General features: G+C 36.0%; 2 protein-coding genes across 2 annotated transcripts in view; one reads left to right on the top strand and one right to left on the bottom strand.

Annotated features, from left to right (window-relative positions):
- LOC135686777 (alpha-mannosidase 2C1) overlaps positions 1–15,660 on the bottom strand; it is a 28,481-nt gene extending 12,821 nt beyond the window's left edge. The window contains exons 1-21 of the mRNA XM_065203107.2: positions 15,496–15,660; positions 12,989–13,123; positions 10,872–10,968; positions 9,868–9,894; positions 9,663–9,733; positions 9,230–9,407; positions 8,656–8,753; positions 8,371–8,462; positions 7,717–7,823; positions 6,563–6,673; positions 5,885–5,977; positions 5,033–5,149; positions 4,451–4,488; positions 4,227–4,284; positions 3,905–3,996; positions 3,221–3,274; positions 2,515–2,638; positions 1,961–2,051; positions 1,051–1,142; positions 547–577; positions 75–157 (exon numbers count right to left, since the gene is read on the bottom strand). Of these exons, the coding sequence (XP_065059179.2) occupies positions 75–157; positions 547–577; positions 1,051–1,142; positions 1,961–2,051; positions 2,515–2,638; positions 3,221–3,274; positions 3,905–3,996; positions 4,227–4,284; positions 4,451–4,488; positions 5,033–5,149; positions 5,885–5,977; positions 6,563–6,673; positions 7,717–7,823; positions 8,371–8,462; positions 8,656–8,753; positions 9,230–9,407; positions 9,663–9,733; positions 9,868–9,894; positions 10,872–10,968; positions 12,989–13,123; positions 15,496–15,620 (1,914 nt within the window). The 5' untranslated portion in view covers positions 15,621–15,660. The remainder of the gene's footprint in view (positions 1–74; positions 158–546; positions 578–1,050; positions 1,143–1,960; positions 2,052–2,514; positions 2,639–3,220; positions 3,275–3,904; positions 3,997–4,226; positions 4,285–4,450; positions 4,489–5,032; positions 5,150–5,884; positions 5,978–6,562; positions 6,674–7,716; positions 7,824–8,370; positions 8,463–8,655; positions 8,754–9,229; positions 9,408–9,662; positions 9,734–9,867; positions 9,895–10,871; positions 10,969–12,988; positions 13,124–15,495) is intronic.
- Positions 15,661–17,321: 1,661 nt separating this feature from the next.
- LOC135686153 (uncharacterized) lies at positions 17,322–26,990 on the top strand. Its single transcript, XM_065202339.2, has 5 exons — positions 17,322–17,481; positions 20,580–20,867; positions 24,761–25,036; positions 25,502–25,732; positions 26,560–26,990. The coding sequence occupies exons 1-5, from the start codon at positions 17,394–17,396 to the stop codon at positions 26,796–26,798; spliced, it is 1,122 nt and encodes a 373-aa protein (XP_065058411.2). The 5' UTR covers positions 17,322–17,393; the 3' UTR covers positions 26,799–26,990.
- Positions 26,991–27,195: the final 205 nt, after the last annotated feature.

The following is a 27,195-nucleotide window of genomic DNA, read 5'->3' as shown; positions in this document are numbered from 1 at the left end:
ACCAAGCTATCTTATATGCGGTAAAGATTTACATTATAGATTTATGTTATAAAATACATTATAACTTTTCCTACTTTGTGCTTTTGTGATGCTTCTTGGTGCTGAGACAAAATTCCCAATGCTTTCTCCGTAAGTGCTTGGGTGGACAACAAAATGTCTAAAAGAAATTTGCTACCATTAATGCTTTCAAATTTTAAGAGCTAACATTATAAACAAGATAAAAATTGAAAAATAGTTGATATGTGGAAAGCAATAGACATGTTGATATATAATGAAAAATTTCAGCAGCTCAAAATTGCCCGCTTGCTATGGCAAATTAAGAAAATGTCTATATTTTCATACCACTTGAATCCACAGGCACCGCGGAGCGTTGAGGAAAGTGGGGGGTCTAGAAAAAGTTGGGGGGCTAAAACCGTATAAAAAGAGGCTTTACTGGTAGTTTTCACTTAATATTTGGCATTTTTTGCAACAAGTGGGGAGCTAAAGCCCCCCCCCCCAGCGCCCCCTGCTCCGCGGTGCCTGATCCACGAATTCGTTAATACCCACCGTTATAGTACTTGATGGCAACATCATAAACCTACGAGGTAATTATCAAGTGGCTAAGTAAACGCTCTTCATGAACAGGAATTATTCAGTTCAAATCAACTGAAAGCAAACGCTTGTTGCATTTTATATGCCAAGCTAATTATTTACATGCCTGCTTAATATACTAAATGCAAGCTGCCAAAAGCCGTATTCTTATCTGCTTGAAATCGTTGAATCATAATAGAATTTATCGCTTTTTAGGTCTATGTGGGAAAACAAGATATTTATAGTAAACATACGTACAAAAAGTAATCCCTATTTATATATTATTTATAAAATGTACAGGAACAAAATATTAGTTATAACCATACTAGCAAGGAGCATGGAAATACATAACAATCCTGCGGCAATTACACTTAACATAGAACAAATATTGAAAAAAAGTAGACAAAAACGAAGGAAACTTTTTATAAGAGAGAGGGAGTTTGTTTAGCATTGTCAACAAATCCCCAAGAAAGACCAAACCTCTTTAATTGATGTCCCAGGCAAAACATCATGAAACTGGTTTAACATCAGGTACTTCCATGCAGTCAAAAGCTTCAATGTAGGATAGGATTCTGAAAAGTATCAAAGTGAAATTCGTGAGCAGAAATGTGTCAAAAGCAACGTGGGCAGTAAATCTAAATGGGCTGCTCTGAATAAACTACATGTATTTTACCAAAAAAACAAATTCACTCCGCTATAGTCGAATACAGTGAGCTTAAATAGGCTATGGATCTTGACATGAGGTTTTAATGATAGATTGTAATCACACAAAAACCTTGTTCAATTGGACTCCTTCATAACAGCCTTTTTGCTGATGGAGCAACCGAGAAAGATTGATAACGATTTCCTGATAGACGGTGCAGAAATAATGCTCTTTGATAACGTAATCTGAAACTAATATCACCTTAGAAAAATATTTTGCTTCAAAAATCCAAGCTATAAATTTAAAATAAAATCAATTTTTGGAAATTTGTTTTCTTATATATAGACGGAAATGGCGAAAATTTGTTTGGGACAAAGGAGTCATCGACGTTATCTTGGTTCTCGATGGTCCTATAAAAATGGAGGCTCGGGAACGAGACAAAATTAATTAATTTGAAAAAAGTATGCACGAAGCTGACGCCCATGTTCAAATTGTCAAAACATCGTGGATGCCTGTTTGAAGAAGAAATCTTCTGCTATCTTCGCAACCTTAGATAAGAATCACATTTTGCACGGCTTTTACCCACCTTTCCTAAGAGAAAACCGATCATTTAACATGGGTGATCATCGCAAGGGGGCGATTCTCAGACGATCAAGGATAAGGTCAATATGGCGCAGGATTTGTGGAGCTCCTTTGATAATATAGTTATTACTCAACACATGGTGACTATATTTCGAAGGTACGAACCAGGCTTCATTTTATCTTTTATCCATGCCATTGTGGATACAAATTCGGTGTTATGCAATTTGATTTCACATTTTCTGTTCATCTTCTTTACCTAAAGGAAATTATTTTTCTTTAAGCTTTACTTTTTTGCAATAAATAACGAATTTTGTCAACAACAAAATTTCTCAAATATTACTTCTTTTAACAATTTTATATGAAAATAATATTTTAAACCCTAAAAAAAGATATTCTTATCCCTAAGATGGAAAGTAGAGATCTCCAAAATTACGTCTCTTTATCATTGAGTCTACAAATAGATTTGCAAATCTCGGAGTTTCCGAAACTTTGTCGTAAGCTGTGTATCTAAATACTGAGGAAGTTTTCATGGCCCAAGTCTTTTAGAAAAGGACCTTGAAACCACAAACGACGGTAGAATACTTAACAAAAATCCCACGCAAACCTTTATATTCAGGGTAAATTTGCAGTAAGATGCATTTAAATGCGAGACAAAATTAAATGAGCCATAGGGAAATGGCTTCAAGTCATAAAATTTATATTTGATTAAAAATTCTCACCATGCCATGCGTTGTGAAAGTTCCTTGATGGAGCTCGAGATAAAGTTCTCCGACCCAAACACTGAGTTTTTCTGTTGCTGGTTCGATTTTGTCAAAAAATATCGACGGCTCAGAAAATGTAACCCTGGAAAAAATTATCTAACATTATTATCTAACAAAAATCATCTAAAATTATCAAATTGAAGTGGAAAATTATCTAACAAAACGAAAAATGAAACAACAAATGAAATAAGAAATTACATCAAAAGCGATTAAAAACAAGAAAATTATCGCAATTTTCGTGTCTTTAGATAATATCTTGGTTGTTTGAGCCAGGGCCCTAGCTAATATTGTCTTTAGGTGGAGGGGGCTCATGTCCCACAAATTATAACCACTTCAATATTTATACATTTATCTTTCATGATAATCTCTGTTGCCAATGAACAATTGTCTTTGTTCATATTGTTCTGAAACGCCTTTTTTGTTCATATGGTACGCCTTCTTCTATGCGTCCTACGAAACTGGTTGAAGCAAACGAAGTTTTTGATGATACCAAAATCCAGACAAAGTGTGTTTTGACACCATTCTATCAGGTTTATGCATTGCAAAGGACGAGTAAAAAAGCAAATTTTGATTGTGAAATTAATGAAATAAGCTTAGATGATAATTCGGTGCTGAACAATTTAGGGACTGTGTAAACTAAAAATAAGGATGGCCTGATAGAAACCTCGGAACTCCATCGACATTTTCCATCCGTTGCAAACTCTCAATCATATCTTCCCTGAAAAAGAATGAGATAGAAAACCATAAAAAGCTACGCAATCGTTGATAAAGAGCACATGCTTCACATATTACGTGTATTTTCAAAAACTCAGAACAACTTTTCACAACATTGGGTGAACATAATATTTTTTACAAATTATATCTAGTACATCTGTTAGACTAAGTATGATGTATATAAGAATACAAGAATATAATACAATAACTACGGCTTTAATACAAGAATTTCATTCGACAAATTAATTTCATTTACAGTACAGCTGCAATTCTCTGCAACATCAAGAGACGTGTACATTTTAAAAATTTGAGAATTCGTAATCGCATTTATCTTTCCTTGCAAAAGAGCAATCAATCAAGAATTTGCGTAATAAAAGCATATTATATTCTACACGAGCAAGGAAGGCATCGAACAATAATGCTTTTGAAGTCACTTTATGTTGGTACAAAACTTCAGGTTGTTAGGACAGCGGTGCACTGGATTTCTAGTCAATCACTACTGAGATTAAAAACGTCAACAATATGGCGGAACAAGACAATAATGCGGACATATTTTGAGGGGTCCCAGGTTGGAAGGTATTTACTGATGATAACACAATTCGATGATAATAGAAATATAACAAATATATCATACGTTGGTCCACCGCCACCATCCCCAAAGCCAAACAATAACAAACTGTCGTTAACTAATCCTCTGTCTTTGTTGTTTGTAGAAGATTTAAGAACCTAAAAAATGATCAAAAGATCAAATATGTCACGGAATAACGCAGATAAATATGACAAAGTCAAACGCAGTTGCGTGCAAGACCTTGGCCTAAAATTGAAAGCGATCGGCACACTGGAAATTTGCCATACTGGCTTAAAATGTATTACATCTACGAGCTACCTTATAGTGTAGCATCAAAACTTTGTTGAAGATAGCGATAAATTAAAAAATGTAAACAATAGGCACTTACGTCATCAGCCCCTCCATTAGATTCGTAAGTATCAGCCGGAGGAAAATGTGTCAGACATCTGAAAAAAATTTCGAGGAAATTCAAATTAAAATTACAAAATAGATGTAGAGAGTTTCTGGTTAATATTACATGGACGCAATTTCAAGGGAAAATTTAATAAGACAGAATGAAAAAATCGACTAATTAATAAAGATATGGATCAAAAATGCTGTTGTTGCCATTACCTCGACCCATCAATTCCTTGCCAAATGAAGGTGTTGTGCTGTAATGTTATACGTAGAATTAGTGAAAAGATTAGAGAAAATTAGAAAAAGTAAGCAAACCGTGCATTCGTGACAAAAAAGGATAGACTTTTGTTAAAAACTCTTTTTTCGGGAATTTCAGACTCCAAGATTTCTTATCCTACGTATTTGAAAATTTTTTCGAAAAAAGGAGCGGTAGGGAAATTCTATTAAGACGAAAAGATGACCCAGTAGGATCAGCTCATCGAACAAAAGAACAAGAATTGAAATATTCCAGTCGAGGTTGACTAACAATGCAGGTTATAAGGGATTTTTAGGTGTCTATTGGCATTGTCATATGCAGTTCATATTGAGACACTGGTAGGCAGTCAGTCATGATTTTTGGTAAAACTCTTCATTTTGAAATAAAATATTGGTCTCTTTAGGCAAAGAACATTATGAATAACAATAACAAATGAACAATGAAATAATCTTTACATTTTGAATGATAAACGACGAAAGGCGATGAAGGTTCCCTCCTCTTTTTGATAGCAGATTAAATTATAGGATAATAGGAAAACTTACCGGAAACTTGTTAATCAAACTCCAGCTTAGCTTTTGGGTCACAAAATATTGCATGCCACATTGTTGCATTATCTGTGGAATTTGTGCCGAGTAACCAAAGGTATCGGGAAGCCAAAACTGCAAAATAAAACAAATTGTCAACTAAAAGTGCTTTTTGAAACATAACAAAACCATGTACGGTTTCATACAGAACCATATCAAGTCACTTAAAATAAAAACCTGTTGAGCTAAAATATTTTCGTAAAATTTATCTTGCTTGTTGCAAACATTTTACAACATATTGGCTAACAGCTTTTTCATCTGACACTCCTCAGAGCATAAAACGTCAGAATAAGGGTCCGAAAGAACACGATGAAAAATATATACCCAGTTGTGAATCGAAATAGGCCAATCTGTGGATCGAGATAGGATCGATTAGCCTATTTCGATCCACAACTGGCTATATATTTTTCATCTTGTTCTTTCGGACCCTTATTCTGACGTTTCATGCTCTGAGGAGTGTCAAACGAAAAAGCTTTTAGCCAATATGTTGTAAAATGTTTGCTTTTTTCAAAGCCACTTTCAAGTTCTGTACCGCCAAAAAATTGTTAACAATTATTTCTTACACCATATTGTATGTATTGGCAATTATACTGGAAACGAGATTTGAATTGAATTGGATTGTATATATGGTAAACTGGAAGGTTATATTCTTTCACCACTAACATCGAGAAAAAAGGACCAATAGTGTTAGATTATTCCACAGAACAAAATGTTTTGCAATGCAGTCTATTAAAATCTAAACGGTAGTATTTTGCTGTGAGGAAACCTCATCCTCGTTAATGATTTCAAAGTTCTTACTCATTCACTCACCACGTTAGAACTTGTACCGAACTCGCTTTTGAAAAATTTTTGGCCATACAGAAACTGTCGCACGAAAGATTCTCCGCTGGGCAGGTTGCCGTCCTGTTGAATTATAAATTACAAAAGAATTTTGAAACTCGTTTACGATCATACTACTTAAAAAACATAACTGTATCCTTCATGAAAATATATTTCATAGACAGTAAACTAATCTACTAAATTTGATTAAGACCTGCTAATAAAAGAAGGCTATGAAAACATGGGGATTAAATCTTAGCCTTGAAAGCAATTTTGTACGCTTTGGTTAACAAATTGTCTGTGTAGCTGACATCTCCAGAGTCAAAAACAATATTATCCGAAGAATATTGGATAAAGTACCATCAGAAATTGAATAAGAAATTATAAAACAGGAAGAAATATTTATATCCAATATGAATTCAATTTCACCTTGTTCTGGTAAAAACGAATGTTTTTTCTAGTTTTCTATTTGAATACGGACGAACAAAGCCAAACATGATTTGTGAAAAAGCTAACCAATAAAGATTGGCATTTGGTTTATCTAACATGGACCTAGATATTGATAGCAGTATTTTCATTTGGTATTCCAACAGTAGCAAAAAATATCATAAATCCATTCGTGATTTTTGGGTCAATTTATTACAAAGCTGTTTACAAATAAATCCCTACCATTTCAACCCATGTCCCACCAACTGGTAGAAATTGGCCTTTGCGCACAAATAACTTTAATTCTTCGTACAACTCTGGATAGTGATCTTTTACCCACTCAAACTGCTGCGCCTGAAATAGTAAGGATAGGCACATGAACAAAAATTTCAAAGGAAATTTCGGCATTTTTGTTTCCAATTTTGCGTTACGATTTCCATCAATTCACACCCGACTTTCTAGATAAAGGCAGCAATTCTAGGAATAAATGTTTAAGGCTGGTAGAACAAGATGGTTTCAAGCTGAGATACTGATAGAGCAGAGACACTGAGCAGGAGAGCGGATTCTTTGTATGTTTTAGGCCACTTTACTAAATCATGCCTTTCGGAAGATAACAAACAAATCAATTGTCCTGTCATAATTATCATTGTCTTGCCTTTTATTTTGACATGCTACTACAATATTTATAACTGTTCCTGATGTTAATAAGAATAAAACTTTGAAACAGCGCAAAAAATAAAGTGATCCAACAGTTATGGGTAATAAAAGACCATTGAAAAAAAGAATATGGTGACCCACATCCAAAGTTTCCATTCGATTTTGTCTACAATTAATAGTAGGGCTTAAAATTGTTGGCACTTGAACAATCTTACAGAATTACATGATATTCTTCCATTATTAGATAAATCTAAGATGGCTTCAGGCTCATCAAGGTACAGAGCATCGTATTTGAATGTTCCAATTTCTGTTTGAAATATAAAGCAGCACGAAACAAAGCGACAAATACAGATTATTTACTTATGATATAAAAATAGATGTTTGATAACCAATTAAATTAATTAATGCATGCTTTTAAAGATAAGTTATAATCTACCACCCACTTAATCAATTAATGGAACATCATATGCAGAAAGAATCAAGTTTCTTCGTAGTTTTTATCTAGGCTACAACTTTTAGTCAGCCTTAGTTTTGCTAAAAGATGGCAGGGCAATCGTATTTATGTCTCAGTGATTTTCTTTTCAAATATATAATAACTTGAAAATCATAATCCTAAAGGTATGATGTGGAGTTGGTAACTGCTAAGAACTACTTAGTTCAGATAGCTTAGTTCAACAATTAATATTTTATTGAAAAATTCAAAAAAACATGTATATAGATTCAATTGGCATTAGCAGTACCTGAGAGCAGGCAAATTTGAAATCTGGGTATCGCCTCATGAGCCCGATTGTGGAAGACCAGCTGCGGGCGCATTTGCGAATTGTCTCGTCGTATGGCCATAACCAAGCTATAAAACGAGGGCTCTAAAATTACAGCAAAGACATCATTTTGATCGGACTCATGTCGTCCTATTTAAAGGCATTGTGATGAAAAATTTTGTGTGATTTTTCTATATATATATATATATAAAACACTGAGCTTCAATGCAGTGGCGGACACTTGGCGGGGCGAGGGGGGACGACCGCCCCCCAATACTTTGGAGGACAATGGTCTTTTGTTCTAAAACAATGGGAAATGTGACGTCATCTTATTAAAACAATAGGCTTGCCCCCCCCCAATTTCTGATCAAGTGTCCGCCCCTGCTTCAATGCAAAGTACCCTTGTGTCTTCTGAGTTGAAGCTATTAATGTCTTGCGTTGTTTGTTGAGATCGTTTCCTTTTTCAAAACTCACTGCTTTGTTCTCTTTAGCACTTAATCATAAATTCCTACGCCCATATAAACTTAACTCAAGAACAAGTTACTGACAGTAACTTGCCATATATATCTCTAAAAGGTAACATCCACCAGAAAGAAGACAAACAGCCAGTACAGGAAAAAAACGTTGGCAAGGTACCTGAATCTATGTGACAATGCCCAACAGCGTGAACAGTGTGTTGACTATCACCATTACTCTGCTTGAAAAAATTATCCAAAATTGCAGTAGCTCTGAAAAAGCGATTAAAAATGTCAAAAGAATGGGGCTTTGGGTTTCTCAGAACAGAGAGCTGAATGCGGAAGAGGTTAAACAGGTAGTGTTAAAATATTTTATTTTCAAATTATAAAGCATGTTAAAAATATCTATAGCTGACAGATCAATCAATTTTGGCTTTAAAGAACAGTAGAACGAGCCTTCGTCTACCTTTGGTAGCTGTCACTAGTTTCTGGTTGAAAGCAATTGGTGACGTCATTTCCGGTGTACAAAGCTTGCCACGCACGTTGATTGTCCTCAGGAAGTTGCTACAGAGAGTATGAAAGTTTAAAACGTCAGGTTGAGAACTAAATATTTAATAGTGTTTTAATAGAATCAAAGGCTTGGCTTCTACTTCTACAAATTAAATAAACTACTTCAAAACTGAAGGCTCTGTTGATGTAAAGTAAAACAAAAACACACAAACAAACAAACAAACAAAAACAGAGAAAAAGTTAACAACAAATGATAACAAATAAACAAGTTAAGCAACAGAGCAGCAGTTCAGTAACTAAGATAGTATTTATCCAATGTTGATATTTTACCCTATGAATTTTGATATTTTACCCTGTGAATTGGTAATAGAATAAAAGTTTGGTTGATTCCCCTTCCTAAGACAAGGCTGTTTAAAAACAATGCATTCAAAAATCTTGCCAACTGAAAGATTTGGACCCTGCTTTATATAAGGAATAAATACAAGAAAAGTTTTCAATAATGTTACTCTTCTATAAGTAGATAACATTACCTTGACGATGCCCAACAAAATCTTTAAATCTCTGATAATTTTGTATGCTTTCCTATTTAAAACTGCAATCTCAACCATAGAAAGTGTGAAACTGCGATTATAATCAGGTGGGTTTATCATCCCATCTTTCCCAGCTCCAAACATCCCATTGGCAGCCATTTCAATGTACAGCTCAAATCTAGAGCAAAATAGAAGAACATGTATTGAAAAATGTGGCTTTAACAGGTTTTACATAATTATTATTAAAGATATACATGAAAGATAGATGTTTAATCATCTAAGAGACAATTGTTGGTCTTCATTTATTACCTATTGGACTCTTTCAAACATAGACTGTGAGCAAGAGGGAAAATTTCAACAGAATCCAAAAATCAAGTAACACAATCTGTAAGCAATTAAGTCTGCTCATACTTAGAAGTTGGTGCCTCCATACCTCTCTTTTCCATTGGCATTTTCTGTCAAAATGAAATCTGTCCTCACTTGGCCATCCCCTCCAGTGAGGCCCTAAACAATTCAAAGTCCCATCAATAAACATTACATAAAAAAATTATCTAGATAAATAAATGAAAGCCTGGCATTTGATAAATTTATGACTCTCTCTTTGACAGACAAAAACTGTTCCATAAAAGATGTCATACCTGCATTGGTATTCCATCCTTCCATACCTGAAAAAAATAAGAATCAACTTAACATTGAAGAACATTTTTGTAAAAATTGCAGCATTCAGGCTTTTTCTTGAAGAAATGTTTAGCATTGAAGGAAATTTCTAACATCCATTTAAGAAACACAATTTCCTAACTTGCCTGTTTACTATAAAATATTTCACACAGTGTCTTCCCATTGTTTTTTGTAATTAGGAGTCCATCATTTTCTTTAAATTGGCTTGAAGTTGGCAAAAAATAGTGGAAACATTGCATACTGAAGTTTTTGAATATGTAATCAAACAATTTATATTCAGTGTAGATCAAAAGAAACATGAGAAATAAAAAGATAAATTTCATTGGTTCTTTTTGTTTTTTTACTGATCAGTGACTGTTAGCCTCCCACCTAGTTTGAAGCATCCTAGAGAGAAAAGGAATTCTTTCTCTCTACAAAAGCCAAGCTCCTTTGTTTTGATGCGAATATATTTCAAAACTCCTAAATGAAAAAAAACCTTGTCTGCCTAATGATTTTGAACTAGTCATTTAAGTTGCTTTCTTAAAGTTCAAGCATTGTTGTGCAAAACCCCTAAAAAAATCAACTTCAAGATATGCAGTTGCACAAGTTTTTTCATGAAAATGTATCCTGAACCCTTGAGAATAAACCTCTTGTTTATAATTTGGAAATTTCCACAAAGGTCACCACTGTCATACAGAAACAATTACTGAAAGATACCAAACTTTAAATAAGCATGTCTTTCTGAACATCAAGAAGTTATTACAATCCTCAAAAAGGATTTAAAATTGAACATGAATACAACAATATATGCAATATATACAACAATACATGAATGCATCATAACAAATTGCAAACCAAATATATTTGTTACAAAATACTGAATTACTAATCACATATGGTTTTTTGAGAGTGCATATGCTTTCCCAAACCAAATGACATTTTGAACAGGTTTAACAGGGGTTCGAGAGTATAGAATATCACATACCATAGCCTCCGAACCAGAGTTCCACCTCAGCCTAACTTCTTGGCCTTTCCATGATTCTGGTATTGTGAACTTTACTTTAAACCAGTGTGATGACCATCTTAAAAATGCATAAACTCAATTGCCAATGAATGTGAAAATAACTCTGGTAACAGTATAAGAGCCATTTGAAGACTGAATGGACACAAAGAGCACAAAAAGGTGGGGAACATTAAAGAAAAACTCTCAATATGTAAAATCACAAAGATATGACTTGGAGAACCACAATTAGTGCAGTTGTTGAAGTTATGAACCAGGAACAAATTAGTAGAAAAGCAATATTACATCATTTTACATAGAAGTTTTTCCTCTATAACTTATCCTAAATCACCCAAAATCCGTATTGGGGAAAAATTTTTCTAGAACTTTCAAAAACATTTAGCTTTTCGACCATATGCACAATATCATATGTCGAGGGATTTTGCAAAATATGAATAGCTTCCAACAATTAAGGCTAAATTCTGAATTTTGAAGCTAAACAGATATTCCAGTGGACAATTGTAAAAAAATTGACCTCAGGGCCCGCACCACCAGGGAGCCAGTGGGGCCAGGGGGCCATGGCCCCATACATTTTTGGAAAAGCAAAATATTTCCATAGAGGTCCTATTTTGAAGCCCTAATTCAAGTTCAATTTATAGAGCTTGGCCCCTCCACCTAAAATTCATGACATGGGCTCTTTTCTAAAACCTTCTCACGAATCTTCAACCTGGGGTTCTGTTTATACAAAATAGTTATGAATGCAGTGTTACCCGGCAAGTAAAAGTGAATCAACTTATGAGCCCCCTCCACCCCCTTCCCTTCCCAAAAATGTTTTATTCAAACTGTTGCTCATTAATTTCAAGCCATTACAGTACCGTTTTACAGGCTTTGTTAAGGCAGAAATGCCAATTAGTTGATCAAAATTGCAACTTTTTCAAGGTACCTTTCTTGGGTTATGAAAGTCTCAATGGCAGTTTTGATCAAGTAATACGTAACTATTTGGAGTTTTTTTAACTCTCTCTGTAGAATAATTGTTTAAATCAAGTCTTACATGACTTTCACTGTGCTTTATGATGTTTAAGGCATCTTTTTCATAACGTGTACTGCCTTTCCATTTTTAAAAACTAGCTTGGATATCAAAAAGTTTTAATCCACCAAATCTTTTAGCGATTCTGCCATATTTTATCCAGAGAGTACCAGTTTCCAAAAAATGAGCTGTTCATTTGTAGCAATTATCAGGAAACAATGACCTGTGTTGATATCGAAATCACAAATGGACATTACATCTTTGGCTGACATGTCCCCAATACCCAAAATAGCCCCTCCCCTGAGTAAATTGCTAAGGCGTTGAATAACTTTATGTACCCTAAAATATTGATAAATGTCCCTGGCTTATGGTGCGTTAACAAATTTTGTATTTTGGCGCTAAAAACTGCTGTCGGTTATAAAATCCCTGCCCATGTTTTTAGGGAAATAAAAAAAACAGGCTTCTTCCTTTATTAGCACTCTTCTTTATTTTTCAGGGCTAGAAAAGGAGAATTTTTCCTCATGTAAATCTACAATCTTAAAAGAAAAAAGATTTCTTGCCTTCCTGAACAGATGCACTCAATTGTGCTACAAGTATTTGATTATTGAATGTGGCCTCGTATATCATACAAACCTCAATAAAATTGTTTCCCCACGGTCGATTTTGGGTGGTTTTGAGTATGTTATAGAGCATAAACTTTTGCATTGGATGGTGGAAAATTCACTTTTCTACCATTTTCTTTCCATTTCACCTTGAATTGAATGATCTACGACCTCACTAATTGCTAATGAAAGCCTACCTTCCTAAATAAAAAACATCATCAAAATAGCTTAAGAGCACCATCCTATAATTAGCAGTTCTAACAAAGATCAATGGCAAGGATCATTTGGTGGCACCAAGGGGAACTGTGGAACACGCCCCTAATTATGGCAGCATTGACTTTGTATTTTGTCTACATTTGACGAGAAAATGATGTTTTAACTTTTAAACTGCCTTTATGTAACCAATAGGGTTAGGGCTAGGGAAATTTTTGCAGATGACGAAATACAATATAAACAAAAATACAAATACATACGTATGACCAAATGAATCACCAACTTTTACAGCATTAAATTTTTCTGTTGTAACCTCTTTGTACTTCATAAACCTCTTTTCCCCTGCTGAGTAATGACCAAGAAATTCTGGATTTGCATTCTTTTCTGGATACAGCCTGTAAATATCAAAATAAAACTTAATCTAGTTTTAGCCAAAAAACAAAAAATGAAGTTCAAAAGTATCAAAACTAATACACAGTCTTTGAGATTCATGACCATATCCAAAGTACTGATTGTAGTCAAATATTATTCATTAACAAATTTTGGAAAACTCTACTGACCAAGAATAGGCAAGAATATTTGATCAAATCACACCAGAACTGCAAAGCTTAAATGCCGAAATCGTAAGAAAGTCTATTACTTGAATGATAGTGATACACAGGCTGAAAAACAATCATGTCAACAAAACTAACAACCAACTACCATGTCTTTGGAAGAACGGGGAGGGTTGACAGACTACGAAAACTACATTTTCTTTAAAATACGGGGGTTATAAGTCAGGCTTTTCTAAACCTGTTTTACTTAAACCAAAATTGAGCCTAAATCTAGAGGCTCTATTTTCAGCTGACTAAAAATTGGTGCTTCTGACATATTGCGATTTAAACAATGGCAAATTTGTGATGTGACCATATCTACAGTTCCATTCACCTAGGGGGCCGACAACCTGCAAACATTTCACAATGGCACAAGTACTAGCTTTTGCAGCCCTGCAAAATACATAACAGTATGTAAATATGATTGCACATAATATTTCTGCAGTTCACATGATTGAATTTTTATGTCTGTATCGAAGACACCAGATGGGTAGTAGGGTATAGAGCCAGGGGGCAGGGACATCATGGCTAGTGACTCTTAAGGGAGGCACAGCTTGCAATTTTTCCGATAATAGGTTTAAATTAAAATTATGATGTTATCAAGTGCATACACAGTTTTTTAAATGCAGAAAGACATGGCAAGCAATATGCCTCTTTTGCAGCATCACTTTTACTGATTTCAAGAAGTCAGTCAGAGAAAAGTCAGCATAATCATCATAATCATCAGTAATCAGTATATTTGATTAACAGTAAAATTTTAAATAGGACTGATAATTAATGTCTTAAGATTCTAAAGAAAGGAAATTGACCACATTCAGTGCATGAAAGTCTCCTTAGCAATAGTGTGTCAGCAAACTTGCTGATTAATTTGTCATAACCAAGTGTCAAATAAGTCAAGCTCAACAATTATTTAACTTCTCTTGGCTCGTTGTTAATCGCAGCCTGTTTTTTACACACAGACTGTGAAATAAATAGCCACGAGATTTACAGGAAACCTTTTTTTGTTTATATCTTCCTTCTTATACTGATTAGTTCCTTTGAGCTTTCTTGCTTTTTAAACTATTATGAACTACAAATATTCTTTTGCCAAATAGATACGAAAGTTCCGACAAATTGTTGAATGGGTAGTGATGCCAGTCTGCAGAGTATGGCATGTGCACACTGGAGATATTTTTGTGCAAAACCTGTTGCACACCAGATATTTTTGGGTGTGGCTTGGTGTGATCCCATAGAAATGGTCAGCTGATAAAAACAAGCACAGTTGTGTATGAACAAGTTGAGATATCATGAATCTTACTTGACAAATCTACAAATAAAAACTTGTACTATCTTCAACAGTATACTTCACAAACATTCTCAAGGAAGGTGGCCAGAAAAGAGTGCAAAATAACCACAACAGGGGAAAAAAGTTGGTGCACACCCAGTCTGCAGGGTATGGCATGTGCACACTGGAGATATTTTTGTGCAAAACCTGTTGCACACCCGTATTTTTGGGTGTGGCAACCAAGATGGGTTTGGCTTGGTGTGGTCCCATAGAAAATGTCATCTGATAAAAACAAGGACAGTTGTGTATGAACAATTTGAGATATCATGAATCTTACTTGACAAATATACAAATAAAAACTTGCGCTATCTTCAACAGTATACTTCACACGCATTTTTACGGTGAAATGCAAATTCACAAATTTTAACCACAACAGGGAAAAATAGTCGGTGCACACCAGCACACCAGACATTGTTGGTGGTGCACACCGTCACACCAAGCTTTTTGCTCGTGCACACCAGAGATCTCGTCGAAAAGTGCCATACTCTGCAGACTGGGTGCACACCAGCACACCAGACATTTTGATGGTGCACACCGGCACACCAGGCTTTTTGCTCGTGTACACCGGAGATGTCGTCAAAAAGTGCCATACTCTGCAGACCGGGTGATATGGGGCACAGGGGGCACGTGCAAAGAAACGGCACGCCCCTGCTAGGGGGCAAATGTGCAAAGAAAAATGGCTACACGATAGCAAAATAATCAAATCTGCAAACTTTTGCAACCCCTACGTTCCCATACTCTCGTGTTCCGGCGTCCCTGATCTGGGTATCTGGATTATTTACAGAGTTTCGTTGTTTACGTCAGAAGGAAATTTTTTTAAAAATCGATACCAAGTTTTCCAAATGCTCACCGAGAATAGAAATTAACATCGCTAAAATAAGTCGGCGAGATGAACTTTTCAATTCTCTCAAAACAGATTCGCTTGTTCTTGAATGGCCGAGCCTTGACAACACATCTCGGTCCATTTGCCTCCATTTTGAACTCGTGTGAGAAATCTTTTCTGCTGTGTTGGACTCGGCACAGTAATGTTGTTGTGGTTGCTAATTATATGCATCCTGTCCTTGTTCTCTACTTACCGATTTCTTTATTTAAATTTGGTACAATGTCGAGCTACAACTAAAGCTAATTAAAGCCAATTAATTTAAACTACATTCGCATAATATAAATCATACATAACCAATGTTGCATATGTATTCTCTGAAAAGGTCACAAAAACGAACGAAAAAATTGAATAAATTTTTTTAATGACAATACTATGAAATTTTTATTTGGAAATTTAGCCTTGACATTATTTGGAAATTTTCGTTTTGAGCCTGGATGCATTCTTAATGACTCATTGCTAACAATGAGCCATTGCGCTACGCAAGCATCCCACAATGCATTTTCAGACAGTCTGAAATCAATTTTAGTTAATCTGTAGAAGTTTACGGTTTGGATCTTCGCCACGCTCGCAAAGACCCATTGTTAGCAATGAGTTTTCAAAGTATTCTTTTATACAGTTTTGCTATGGTTTTAGGGGAACATCGCCCGCCCTTGAAGAAAAACCACCCTTTTTGAAAAACAACATATGTCAGTTGTCAGTTCTACGATTCCCTGTTATGAACATCCCAAAACAGGCAACTGTTGAAAAATGAGACAAAAAAGCGAGCTGAGGTTGAGCAATATCCTTATCAAATTCTAAAAAATTGGATGATCCTAAGCATGAATTTTCTTATAAAAAATACCTTTAAATAAAGAAGAAAGGGTGTACACTATGTTTGTGGAAGCATTAGCATTGATCTGGACATCAACGCGCAAAATAAAAAAACGGGGATTTATAAAAATGCTCCAGACGTAAAAATATATTTTTCTTCCTTTTTTGCGAAGTGTGGACAGACAAAATTACTATTTCCGACCGCTTTGAACTAAAACAGGGTAGAGAAAATGGCTGGTCGATATATCTTCGAAGCAAATGAAAATTTAATCCGTTCGTTGTCCAGCCTGTGAACAGATCTTGAATCTATTATCATACATTCTTCATTCTCTGCATAATCGAATGTTCTTCATTTCTGCATCGCCTCAACATACAAATAAAATTATATTGTGTTTTCATGCGTATGTTTATTTTGTTTTCGTTTTATTCGAAGTTCCAATTGGAATATACAAGTTGCTCCAATAAACGAGATGTCCAGTAACTGAAGGTATATCTGCGAAGGTAATAATTAAAGGGAAAATGAGAATAGGTGGGAATCCACAGTATTTCATTCGGAATTTTAGGCTAAAAGTTTTTAGTCAATGCAGAAACTTAACTTACCATTTCAATTTCAAAGATTATGTTCAGTTCTAATAGAGACAGCGTTTAGTTTTCCAGAGAAGAACACGATTGTTGCTGTATTCTTCTCGATATAATATAGTAATTAAAGAAGTGCATTTTAAAAATTAAAAAATTTTCTACTACAGCAGTTTTGACGATATACATCCCCGAGGTCTGTTGATTCTGGAAATTATTATACCAAAATTTTCCTGTCCAAAGGTTTTTTTTGGTTGAGCCCGTAATTTCTATACATTCATATAACTAGCCAATTTCTTTGCATACATTCAAATTTAATGAAATCTGCCGTTAAAAGCAGCTAAAATTGTGTAGGTTTTGTAAAACCCTCGGTGAGCAAGGGTCACTGTATCGTAACAGGATTCCTAACATACTAAGACACCGAGGCTCAGTTCAAATCAGATTATGGTTATTAAGGATGAAGAAGTTCGACTGAAACGATGTCTGCTTTTCGTTTAGGATTCTGTTGCCAAACAGCCCTCTGGCTTATAGCCTTTACTGCATATACACCTGTTGTGGTTGGCACCGGTAAGAGCTACTTTGTTTCTTTATACGTTAAGACACAGTCAGCATTTTAAGCAGTTGAAATCAATCGTTGGGAATTTAACAGGCCTAGCATAACAATTTGAAGTCTCAGGAACAAAGGGAATTACGCACTGCATGTTACAGAGATTTTAGATACATAAACACGTATATACTGAGGATTTTCTTGCTGATTTGACAATAAAAACCTGTTTATGCATAACGGAACCGGTTCGTTCACAGAAAAACAACGAGTCGCATTTTATGAGGTGGAAACTGTAAACAAATCAGAGATCAAGTTGGATAAATTTACTTGGAGGGCGGCGTTTCTTTGTCTCGAACCTGAGAATCATTCTATTTCACAGTCTTCTCAAGGGTTAGAATGTTAAAATGCGTAGCTGCACACCTCGAGGAATATGCTGGGACTTCGGTGTCAGGGGCGGATCCAGAGCAAATTTGAAGGAGGGGCAGTTGGTAGTGCGGGCGCTGAAAAATGTTGACAAGCGTACGCTCTATACAACAATTTCAGACCCTAACGACTGACAGAAGGCACTTTATTCACTTTGCAAGGAAATTATCACAGTAATTGTTGTATACATTGAGGTAATCCTTGAAGCAAATTAACCTATAAGTCTTATAAAGGGGCGCATAATTTACAAAAAAGGGGCGCGAGACTTATTTCAACTCGGTGAGGGAGGGGCAACTGTCCCTAGTTACCCCCCTCAATTCTGCCACTGCTCGATGTATCTTGGAAAAGAATATATTGGGAGTTTAAAAGAAAGGGAAACTTGGCCAATTGGACAAAGCTAACCAAGGGTCATTTTGAGTTTTAGATAAGGGATTCTAAAGAAAACAACTTTGCTAATTAAAAGTATAGTAAAATGAGAACGTGGCTTTGAAAAAAGCAAACATTTTACAACATACTAAAAGCTTTTTCGTCTGACACTCCTCGCGGCATAAAACGTCACAATAAGGGTCCGAAAGAACACGATGAAAAATATATACCCAGTTGTGGATCGCCAATCAGAAAAACGCAAGCACAAGACCAGTATAGTTGACCAATCATTCTCGCGAGCCTTAAGAAAAATTACCACTGGAGTCTAAGAGAGAAAACGAACTCCTTCTGACTACACAATGGCGGCTTTTTCGTTTGCATTAGATCGAATCCAAAACTGCTAGATCGAACAAAACTGCAAAATGAGAACAAAAAAAATAGTTAATAGTTCTTGGTTCTTGGTTACAGAACTTCGTTCAAACCACTACGAAATTAAATTCTATTATGTTTTATGACAATCGTATAGACAAAAGTCCACCCAAGTTTCCTCAGAAGTTGATTTTATAATCTCTTGAAATCCATTGAAAAATTTGGGGGGGGTTTGGGGGAGGTTCAGATCGATTTCGATTTTCGCCCTTGCAAAAAAGCCACCGTTACAAAATAGCTGCTTGAGAAAGTTGCTTGCCCAAAGATTTCTAAACAAATGAAAAAAGGCTTTTCCAAAAGTCTAAAGGGCGTGGCCAAGAAAATTTGCTCTCGTTCACCCCAGTTTTTTCGAGCTAGCGACGCCACTGAGTCTCAATCCCAGGTAAAGACACCAATTTCAAAACTTCCCAATAAAGAATCAAAAGAAAATAAAGAAGAGACTTGATACTGTGTATCCTTTAACATTCTAAGAATCTTTTTCCTATTTTTAATGGGAATTTCAACGAATAATTTCCTTAAATAAATTTGCACAAGAAACACATAGGCTTGAAATATTTTCGCGACAAAAAGTGTATTTGACCCACTATCCTTGAGACAATATTCAAATACTTTGGCTGTTTGTTTCTAAGTCTTTTAACTTTGAAATGCTTCTTCAATCAATCGTTACCGTAAGACGATGATCTGCTTTGAAAGGACTGACGTCGAAAGGTCTTAATTCCTTAGTGTTTTATATACAACGATGAATATAATCATTAAACCTGCTAAATCGGCTGGTGAAAAGGGGATAGAGCAGATTAAAGTTCTTGGAACTATAATAGCAAAAACATGTGGCTCCGTTACCGTATCTAACTATCAAGGAAAAAAACCTAGATGCGTTCTGCCCCTGATGAAGAATATTTAAAAAAGAGTAAAAATCATTCAAACATTATTCTCGTTAATAGTTAACTTGCTGCTATAGGTTTAGTTAAATGAATTCTTCTTTTTCAGCCTTTTTAAAGTTAACTATGTTATGAAGTTTCAGGCAAACTGAATTTTCATTAACTCAAACATAGCTTCAAAGACACTTTAAATCTTTCGTGCCCGATAAATAATGGTATTGAGGATACGGAACACTTTTTGCTGCTCTGGCATGCTTATGATACAGATAGTGTTGATGCGCTATTGCGACCCTATGGATTGGTAAACCTTTCTAATAAAGATTTACTCGAAATCGTTCTGTATGGTCACAAAAAGTTGTCTTTTGATTGAGGTATATTCGTGCCTTAGAGCGATTTCGATAAGTTGTTGTTGAAAATCTCCTCACTTGTGTTTTTTTATGTGTTTTTTGCTACTTTATGTAATTGCTATTTGTATCATGTAATCTTTAATATTTAGATATGTAAATTAATGTTGAGTTGTTATATTAAATGTTATGATCGCAGGGTTGCTATGTATTTCCATGCTCTCTGCGGCATCGTCTTGTAACCTTGTAACTTTTATTCGGATAAAAAAGTTTCAGGCTTATATTGCAACAAAAAATTCCATACATAGGCCAATTGTATACTTTAGAATACCTCTTTGTTGTTTACTTTAAAAAGTTTCTACACCTGGTAACAAACGATGAGTCAACAAGCTTTTTAGAGGCAGCTTCAATGTTATGAACATTTTCGAGATAAAGCGTAAAATAAATATCGAAGAACCAGCTAAAAGCACAATTTTCAAGCTCGCTGCATCATTTCAAGATGGAAAATCTGTCGGGTAATTCTTTTGTGCCTCCTTCAAACAAATTTAGCTTTTGTTCCGGATGTTGTATGGCAGCAAAAACCAATGGTCTTTGATAAAAGCAACCTAATTTTGACTCCTGTTTTTGTGTTCTACATCATAAACGCACGCCTATTCTATAAAATCATGTTCAAAATTTCAGTGTTAGATGGATTCTGCTGGACTGACTGGGTGAATCTTTACCCTGCAAACGAGGGCAAGGACATTGAAATCTTCACACGGTTTGCCGCATTGCAGCATGGGCTCTGCTTGAAGCCGATAGCAGTCGATTATTTAAGGGCTGATGGAAAACAAGTCAAAGAGAAACTGAAGTGCAATTTCTTTGGTTGCCGTTGCGTCAACTCTGAACAGGAGCCTGGGATTAGATGCAGCGATTACAAGGTTCGCTTTCTCTGCAAATGTAAGCATGATACAGCCGTGGAGAATCCAAGTAAGTTGAGAATCCTTATTTCATACGCTGCATTGGGTGTAATAAAAATAAGATTTTTGGTGATATGAAAATATGACAGCCGGAAAGTAGCATCACTAAGAATTTCATGAATCGGGTATTTTTAGGCAACATGAATCAAAGGTGGTGCTACAGGGGATGGGTGTGTGTAGGGGTGCCCCAAGAGTTATGAATCGGTTCTTTACTCGGCAGTCTCGGGATATATGGGCTAGGCCAAAGGGCCTAAACACCGAACAAGTAACGCACAAAAGATACTCCTTCTTTGATCTTAACTCTAATGATTCAACAGAAAGACTAACTTATATTGTGATCAACACATACTAATAACATAGACAGAAGCTAATTAACAGGACAATACGAGTGTCACACTATATGTTGAAAAACAAACACATTGCCATAAAAAGGCGTTCAGGCCATACTGGAAAGTATGAGCCTGGTACGCCACGTATGTACGCCATAGATAATCCATCATGCGCCAAGTAGCGCCGGTACTCCGCTCCATCCACTCTGCCAATTGTTAACTTTACGCAAACAGGTCCACACTGACATTTTTAGGGCCTCGGGCCCAGGTATTTACGAAGCATAAGCTTTGCCTCTTGGACTCAATAAGTATGCGTCCTTTATCATAAAAAACGTCTCGATATTCCTACTACCCGAGGCGGTACCATGGTTGCCGCAGAAGGGTAATAAAGTTTTCGAATATGAGTGATTCCAATTCACTGGAAAATGCACTCTTGCTCTACCACCGTACAGGGCTGCACAGAGGGAGGCGCGGCCCGGTACGCAAACCCATTAAATATACGCCAAATTACGTCAGTTTTTGCGACAAGAGTGCGCCAAACGCCAGCCTTAAAGCCAAAGTACGCCAGCGTTCAATTCGGAGATTGCTGTTCGCGGATTCCAGCCTAGGTTCACTAACACAACAGGACTTAACAGAATATGTGACTTTAACACGCAACGGGAAAATTTCTGAATTGAATAAATATAAAATCCAAACCGTTACAGCATAAATAAACATCAATGACAGTCGATGGTATATTTGATTGCTTTCATTTTCGTTTCGATTTGATACAGCTGTTAACTGGCAAACTGAAACCAGTAAGAACCACATAACATTGCTTCAGGGTCGGGTGCGCGAATGACAAGAATGATTGCAAAAAAAATCTATTAGAACTATCCAATAGCGTGGATATTCAATTTTGGAGTAAGATTGTATTAAGGTTTCATTTTCTAGCGAACTGGAAGCATCAAAATTTCAAAAATTTCTTCACCTTCTGCGGCAACCATGGTGCCGCCCCAGGTAGTAACTATCACTTGCCTGTTGATTGCTCGTGTCGCAATAATCTGCAAGCTAGCAAAATCTGAAACAAACCTAAGTAATAATTGTTCCTTTTCTGTTTAATGATTGAAAGAAGAAAGTTTTGCGATGTTGGGCGAAATGTTGGGTAAAATGTTGGATCGTTTGACCAGAGCTTACACGGGGAAGAAGGTCCCTTCTAATTTTGACATAAGAGTTTGCCTTCATTTTATTTAATCGAAAGATCTCCTACTTGGCAACTTGACACTTGACACGTATAGTTCAATTTTCTGCATCAGCTTGTGCAAAGCAGCTTTCTTTTCAAAACTTTTCTCACTTCTGAGTTGCTTATCTAAGAAATCCGTTAAGTGGAGTACTCCACGGATCTATACTTGGTCTCTTTGTCCCTTTTTATTTGAACGACACTCCACGAACAGTTTATTTCGTTGCAATCTTCTTTTGTTAGTGATTAAAATATACATCGAAGAAAAAAACCTTGACAGAATTTTATGCCTTGCTGTTTCGAACAGCACGGTTCTTAGCTACTTAGTTTAGGCAGACATCGTGCAACTGTTCTATTCAAATAGAATTCTAGACTCTTTTTGCGACAGGTTCCTAGAAATTAAGCTAAAAATAAGCTTTTGTAAGGATAAAATAAAAGCATTCTTTCTTCAAGTAACAATGATAACAACGCGTAAAAGCTAACTGTTAATTCAAGATAGCATTTGAAGTATTCAGCACCCTGAAGTTACAAATCTTGGATGTATTCATGGTAAAAAATCTACCGAAGAAGCAGAAGCACTGAAAATACTGCCCTAAATAAACGGCTGACTCGCTCTTATACAAAGAAAACAAAACCTCTTTGCATAAAAATTGCTAAGATTGCTGTGGTAGTCCTCAACCTGTCGTATTTTTATTTTGCATGCTCAGCATGGTTCTCTGCTTTGAAAAACAGGCTATCAAAAAACATTAAAGCAGCACAAAAAGTGTGTTCGAGTTTCTTTGAACTTAAAGAACATGACGCATTTGAGAACCAAAAATTTTCTAAAAATTAGTCAGTTTCTAATAAAAGAAAGCTCTTTGCAATGTGCATCTGCTAATGTTTTCATAAATTCTTTGGGGGATGTTCACCAGCCTACTTATCGGATCTATTTAACACAGCAGAAGATTACTGCCCAACTGGAAAATTGAAAGACAAAGTAATCTTCTTTACTATGAACCGCAAACCTGTAAGGAGATTGCGTATTTTTAACTTGATGCATACGTTATTGATATTAACATTATTGATAACTCTTAACATTATTGATAATGTATATTGTAATCAGTTTTTTCTAGCAGTTTTAAAACACTTACCGCTTTTTTATTTCCGTATTAACGAAACTGAACGTGAAATCTGAAATACTGAAATCTGTGTATCGCTGAGAAATTACTGGCCTACTAAAAGTGACTGAAAATCTGAAATCCTTACTATCGTATAATACGTCCTGACGTGCTGGAAAGTAATTATAGCACTCAAAATTACCAATGAATATAAATGAGAATGCGTATATAAGTATAACTACAAATGGAACATATGGCTCGCGTATCTGTGTCACGCCAAACCCAAAACATAATATTAATTAAACTGGCTTAGCTTTGACAATTTTTGGTTCAAAGATTAAATCATTTATGCTAGCTTGTGAGTCTGAAACTCTGCATATTTAGATAATTGTTCCTAATTACCTTGAGGTTGTCATTTTTCGAGGATGCAATCTTGTAAAATCAGGCCTAGACATCCAATTCTATCTATTCTACCAATTTCCTTACCCTGCTTTTTCCATTTCTTGATATCTGCAAGTCTACTCTCGTTCTTAAGCTACGACCACAGACGTCAACAAGAATACATTAAACCACACCTACAGTAAAAACCCGCTTGTAAGAACCTACTTTTTCGGAGCTTCGCAGAACAAGTTCTTGAATTATGGGGTACTTATTGACCTAATTAGGTTCTGTAGAGTACATATTGTTGTTGATTATCAGAAATAAGCATCATATCTGGACTGCTCTTTATTGTATATATTTCATAGTGTACCAATGTTGCCAAAAGTCCACCAAAAATCTATGAATGATACAATACTGTATATAAAACAGTAGCAATAATTATTTCATGATAACAGTTCAAATTTAACATACATTGTACTTTTTGAGTTTATTTTAACAATTCAATATTCACATTTTGCTAAAAAAGTACACAGATTAAATGGTTAAACCCCACATGTAAGAACTTGTTGGAAATTGTTTGGCTAAGCAGGTTCTTATATTTTGAAGTATTAAAAAAGCACATTTCTGCCAAATGGTTCTTAAAACCCTAGGTTCTTACATGCGGGTTTTTACTGAATTTCACTAGATGCAACACTTTGCATACTTTTTTGTAACAAATTTTCACAGAGCTTCTTTCCTAGAGCTCCTTCTTTCTTCTCACAGAGCTAAAATTCTACATTTCTAGGACTAGGTTAATCTAGCAGGGAGTTTGAAATTCCTGTAAAAACTGCAGCGGGCTAGCAACGGTTTCATATTCATTTGTTTATGCCTTCTACAGCCTTTGACACATTTGTCTGTCACAATGGTGATCCAAGAGAGCTACGTTGCAATGGTTCAGCCATCATTAAGATCAAAGCCGCCTTCTACGGCAATATTTGGCTGAGTCCCTGTGGACTTGGCAGCATTGAATCTAACTGCCGAGAGGAGCCATCAACAACGCTCGAAAGGGTCGCGCTGGCATGCAATGGCCGGGCCTCGTGCAGTGTCCAACTTCCAGATGGTGACAATGGCTGTCGACAAAAGAAAGCTTTGCATATAGAGTATGCATGTGAAGGTATTTTATCAGACCCTGATATCTTTCATAACATCTGTATAAAGCTCATTTTAGAAAGTTTTTATTTCCTCTCGGCCAACAATTCTTTAGACGAGGCTTTACCTCGATGTGGAGCTGACATTTGTGATAAAGTATCCACCTTATCCTGAAAAGACATGACATCATAATATTTCGGGACATTTTGTTCAGCATGAGATGAAATGGATTGATAACTATTTCAATGCAATGGCAGGCAACCCAATAAAATAATAACGAAAGAAGTCAATCAGTAGCAAAAAAACTAAAAAAAGTTCACTTTTTATCAAGTTTCAGACATTTAATAAAAGTTTTTGAATCGTTGCTATGTTTGGAAAGAAAAATGTAACTTAATTTCTATGTTCTGGACAAAAGAACTTTCCTTTTTATCGTAGGGCTTCCCCCATGTCTTACCTCTGTAGCCTTATCTAACAACCTTTCATTTTGCAGCGATCGCATTGGCACCTGGAAACTACATCGGTACAACAGGGGAGATTTATGTAGATCCAACATGCAAATACAAGTGCATCTTTTTGCTGAGTAACAGAGCAGTCTGTCTTCCAGTGTGTCCGTTACATTATGGCTTCGCTTGTCCGCCAGGCAATATTGTCCGTTGGATTACACAGCCTGATACGTTTGCAAAGCACTGCTCATGCAAGAAACCAATTTGTCTTGACATCGGTACGTTTCCTACCTTTCCGTTTCTTGCACTGAACGTCAATGTCAACACCTATACAGGGTAACGGATCCATGATCCCTTGTCTTGTATTCTTTGCACTACTTTCTGAAGACCTTTTATATTCCTCCCTGTTTCAAATGAGTTCAGAAACCCAGAAACTATAACAGTCATTTGATGAAAGAGAGAGCCTTCAAAGCGAGATAAATTGGCCTGGTATAGGCTGCAAACTGAAGAAGATTCAAATGACTTTGCATGTTATCATTTATCTCACTGAAACCCATTTCAATTCATGAACGATTCCAGAGTCCACCGAGCAAACACCACCGTATTTCTTCTAATAAACACCGCCCTCTCATTAAGGCCGCTCACTAATTAACGCTGTAGTTTCAGCCAACCATTTGCAATAAACGCCGCCCTCTGATAAACGCTGCCCTCATTAAAACGCCGCATCTTGAAAAATGGTGTTCATTAGAAAACAGTCCAAACAAGAAATAATGAATAATTAAATGCTTACTATTTGAAGGCTATGAAATTTTATATGTCACAGACAAACAAGAACTATGACGGAGACAGTGACATTCCTTGACACTTCTAAAACGTGAACACATCTTTAGTGAACTTTGAAACATTTTTCACAAGATCTTTGGGAACAGTAAACATTGCTCAATGTCTGTTTCTATCTTTTTTACGCCACCCTCTAACGCCGCGCCATAAGGTTGGATTTTGTCATAAACGCCGCGGCGTTCTTAAGAGGAAGTAGGGTATCTGGCTAAAGCTCGTTAATTTTCCGACTAAGATCGTCAAATGTTGTTTTAATTTCATTATACAGATCTTCGCTGCAAAATGGGCCAAAAAGTTTATTACAGAGGTGAAAGATTTCATCTTGGTTGCGAGGAAGAATGCGTCTGCCTCGGCCGCAATGAACTAAAATGCTTCCCATTATGCACGTGGCCAGGAGTGGCATGCGCAGAAAACCAGAAACAGATCACCAGCCAGCAAGCTACACGATATAGTGACTGCAAATGCCCAATAACGAAATGTGTAGAAAACAACATTGGAGTTTTCTGATCGCCAATTTCAGACAAACGTAAAATTGCACGAAACAGCATAAGCATCAGCGAATTTTAGCTGATGCCCATAGAAGTTTGGGTAGTTGTTTTCTTAAAAATGTTTTCAAAGCGTAGCCGGACGCTGCTTACATTGTATGATATTTTATAATTAGCAAGGGTAAAACATTGACTTAAAACCATTTCTTTTGAATTGGAATTTATGTCTGAAAATATGCTTACTGTTAAGTGGACATTTGGTTATGGGATTTGGAACAACATTTTGCGCCCCCTCCCCCCAATAATTAATTTCATCCGCGGTCGTAGATGACAGCAGGGGATTATAGGAATTCTCCTCCCTACTTTAACACGAAGGTTGGCCTAGGACAACTGCAATCTATAACAAGCACTCTCCCAGT

This window comes from Rhopilema esculentum, chromosome 6, assembly GCF_057945365.1.
Source record: "Rhopilema esculentum isolate cy_ngs chromosome 6, ASM5794536v1, whole genome shotgun sequence".
NCBI classification, from domain to species: Eukaryota; Metazoa; Cnidaria; class Scyphozoa; order Rhizostomeae; family Rhizostomatidae; genus Rhopilema; species Rhopilema esculentum.
Note: the sequence above shows the minus strand (reverse complement) of the source record. Positions and strands in the feature narration are given on the sequence as shown.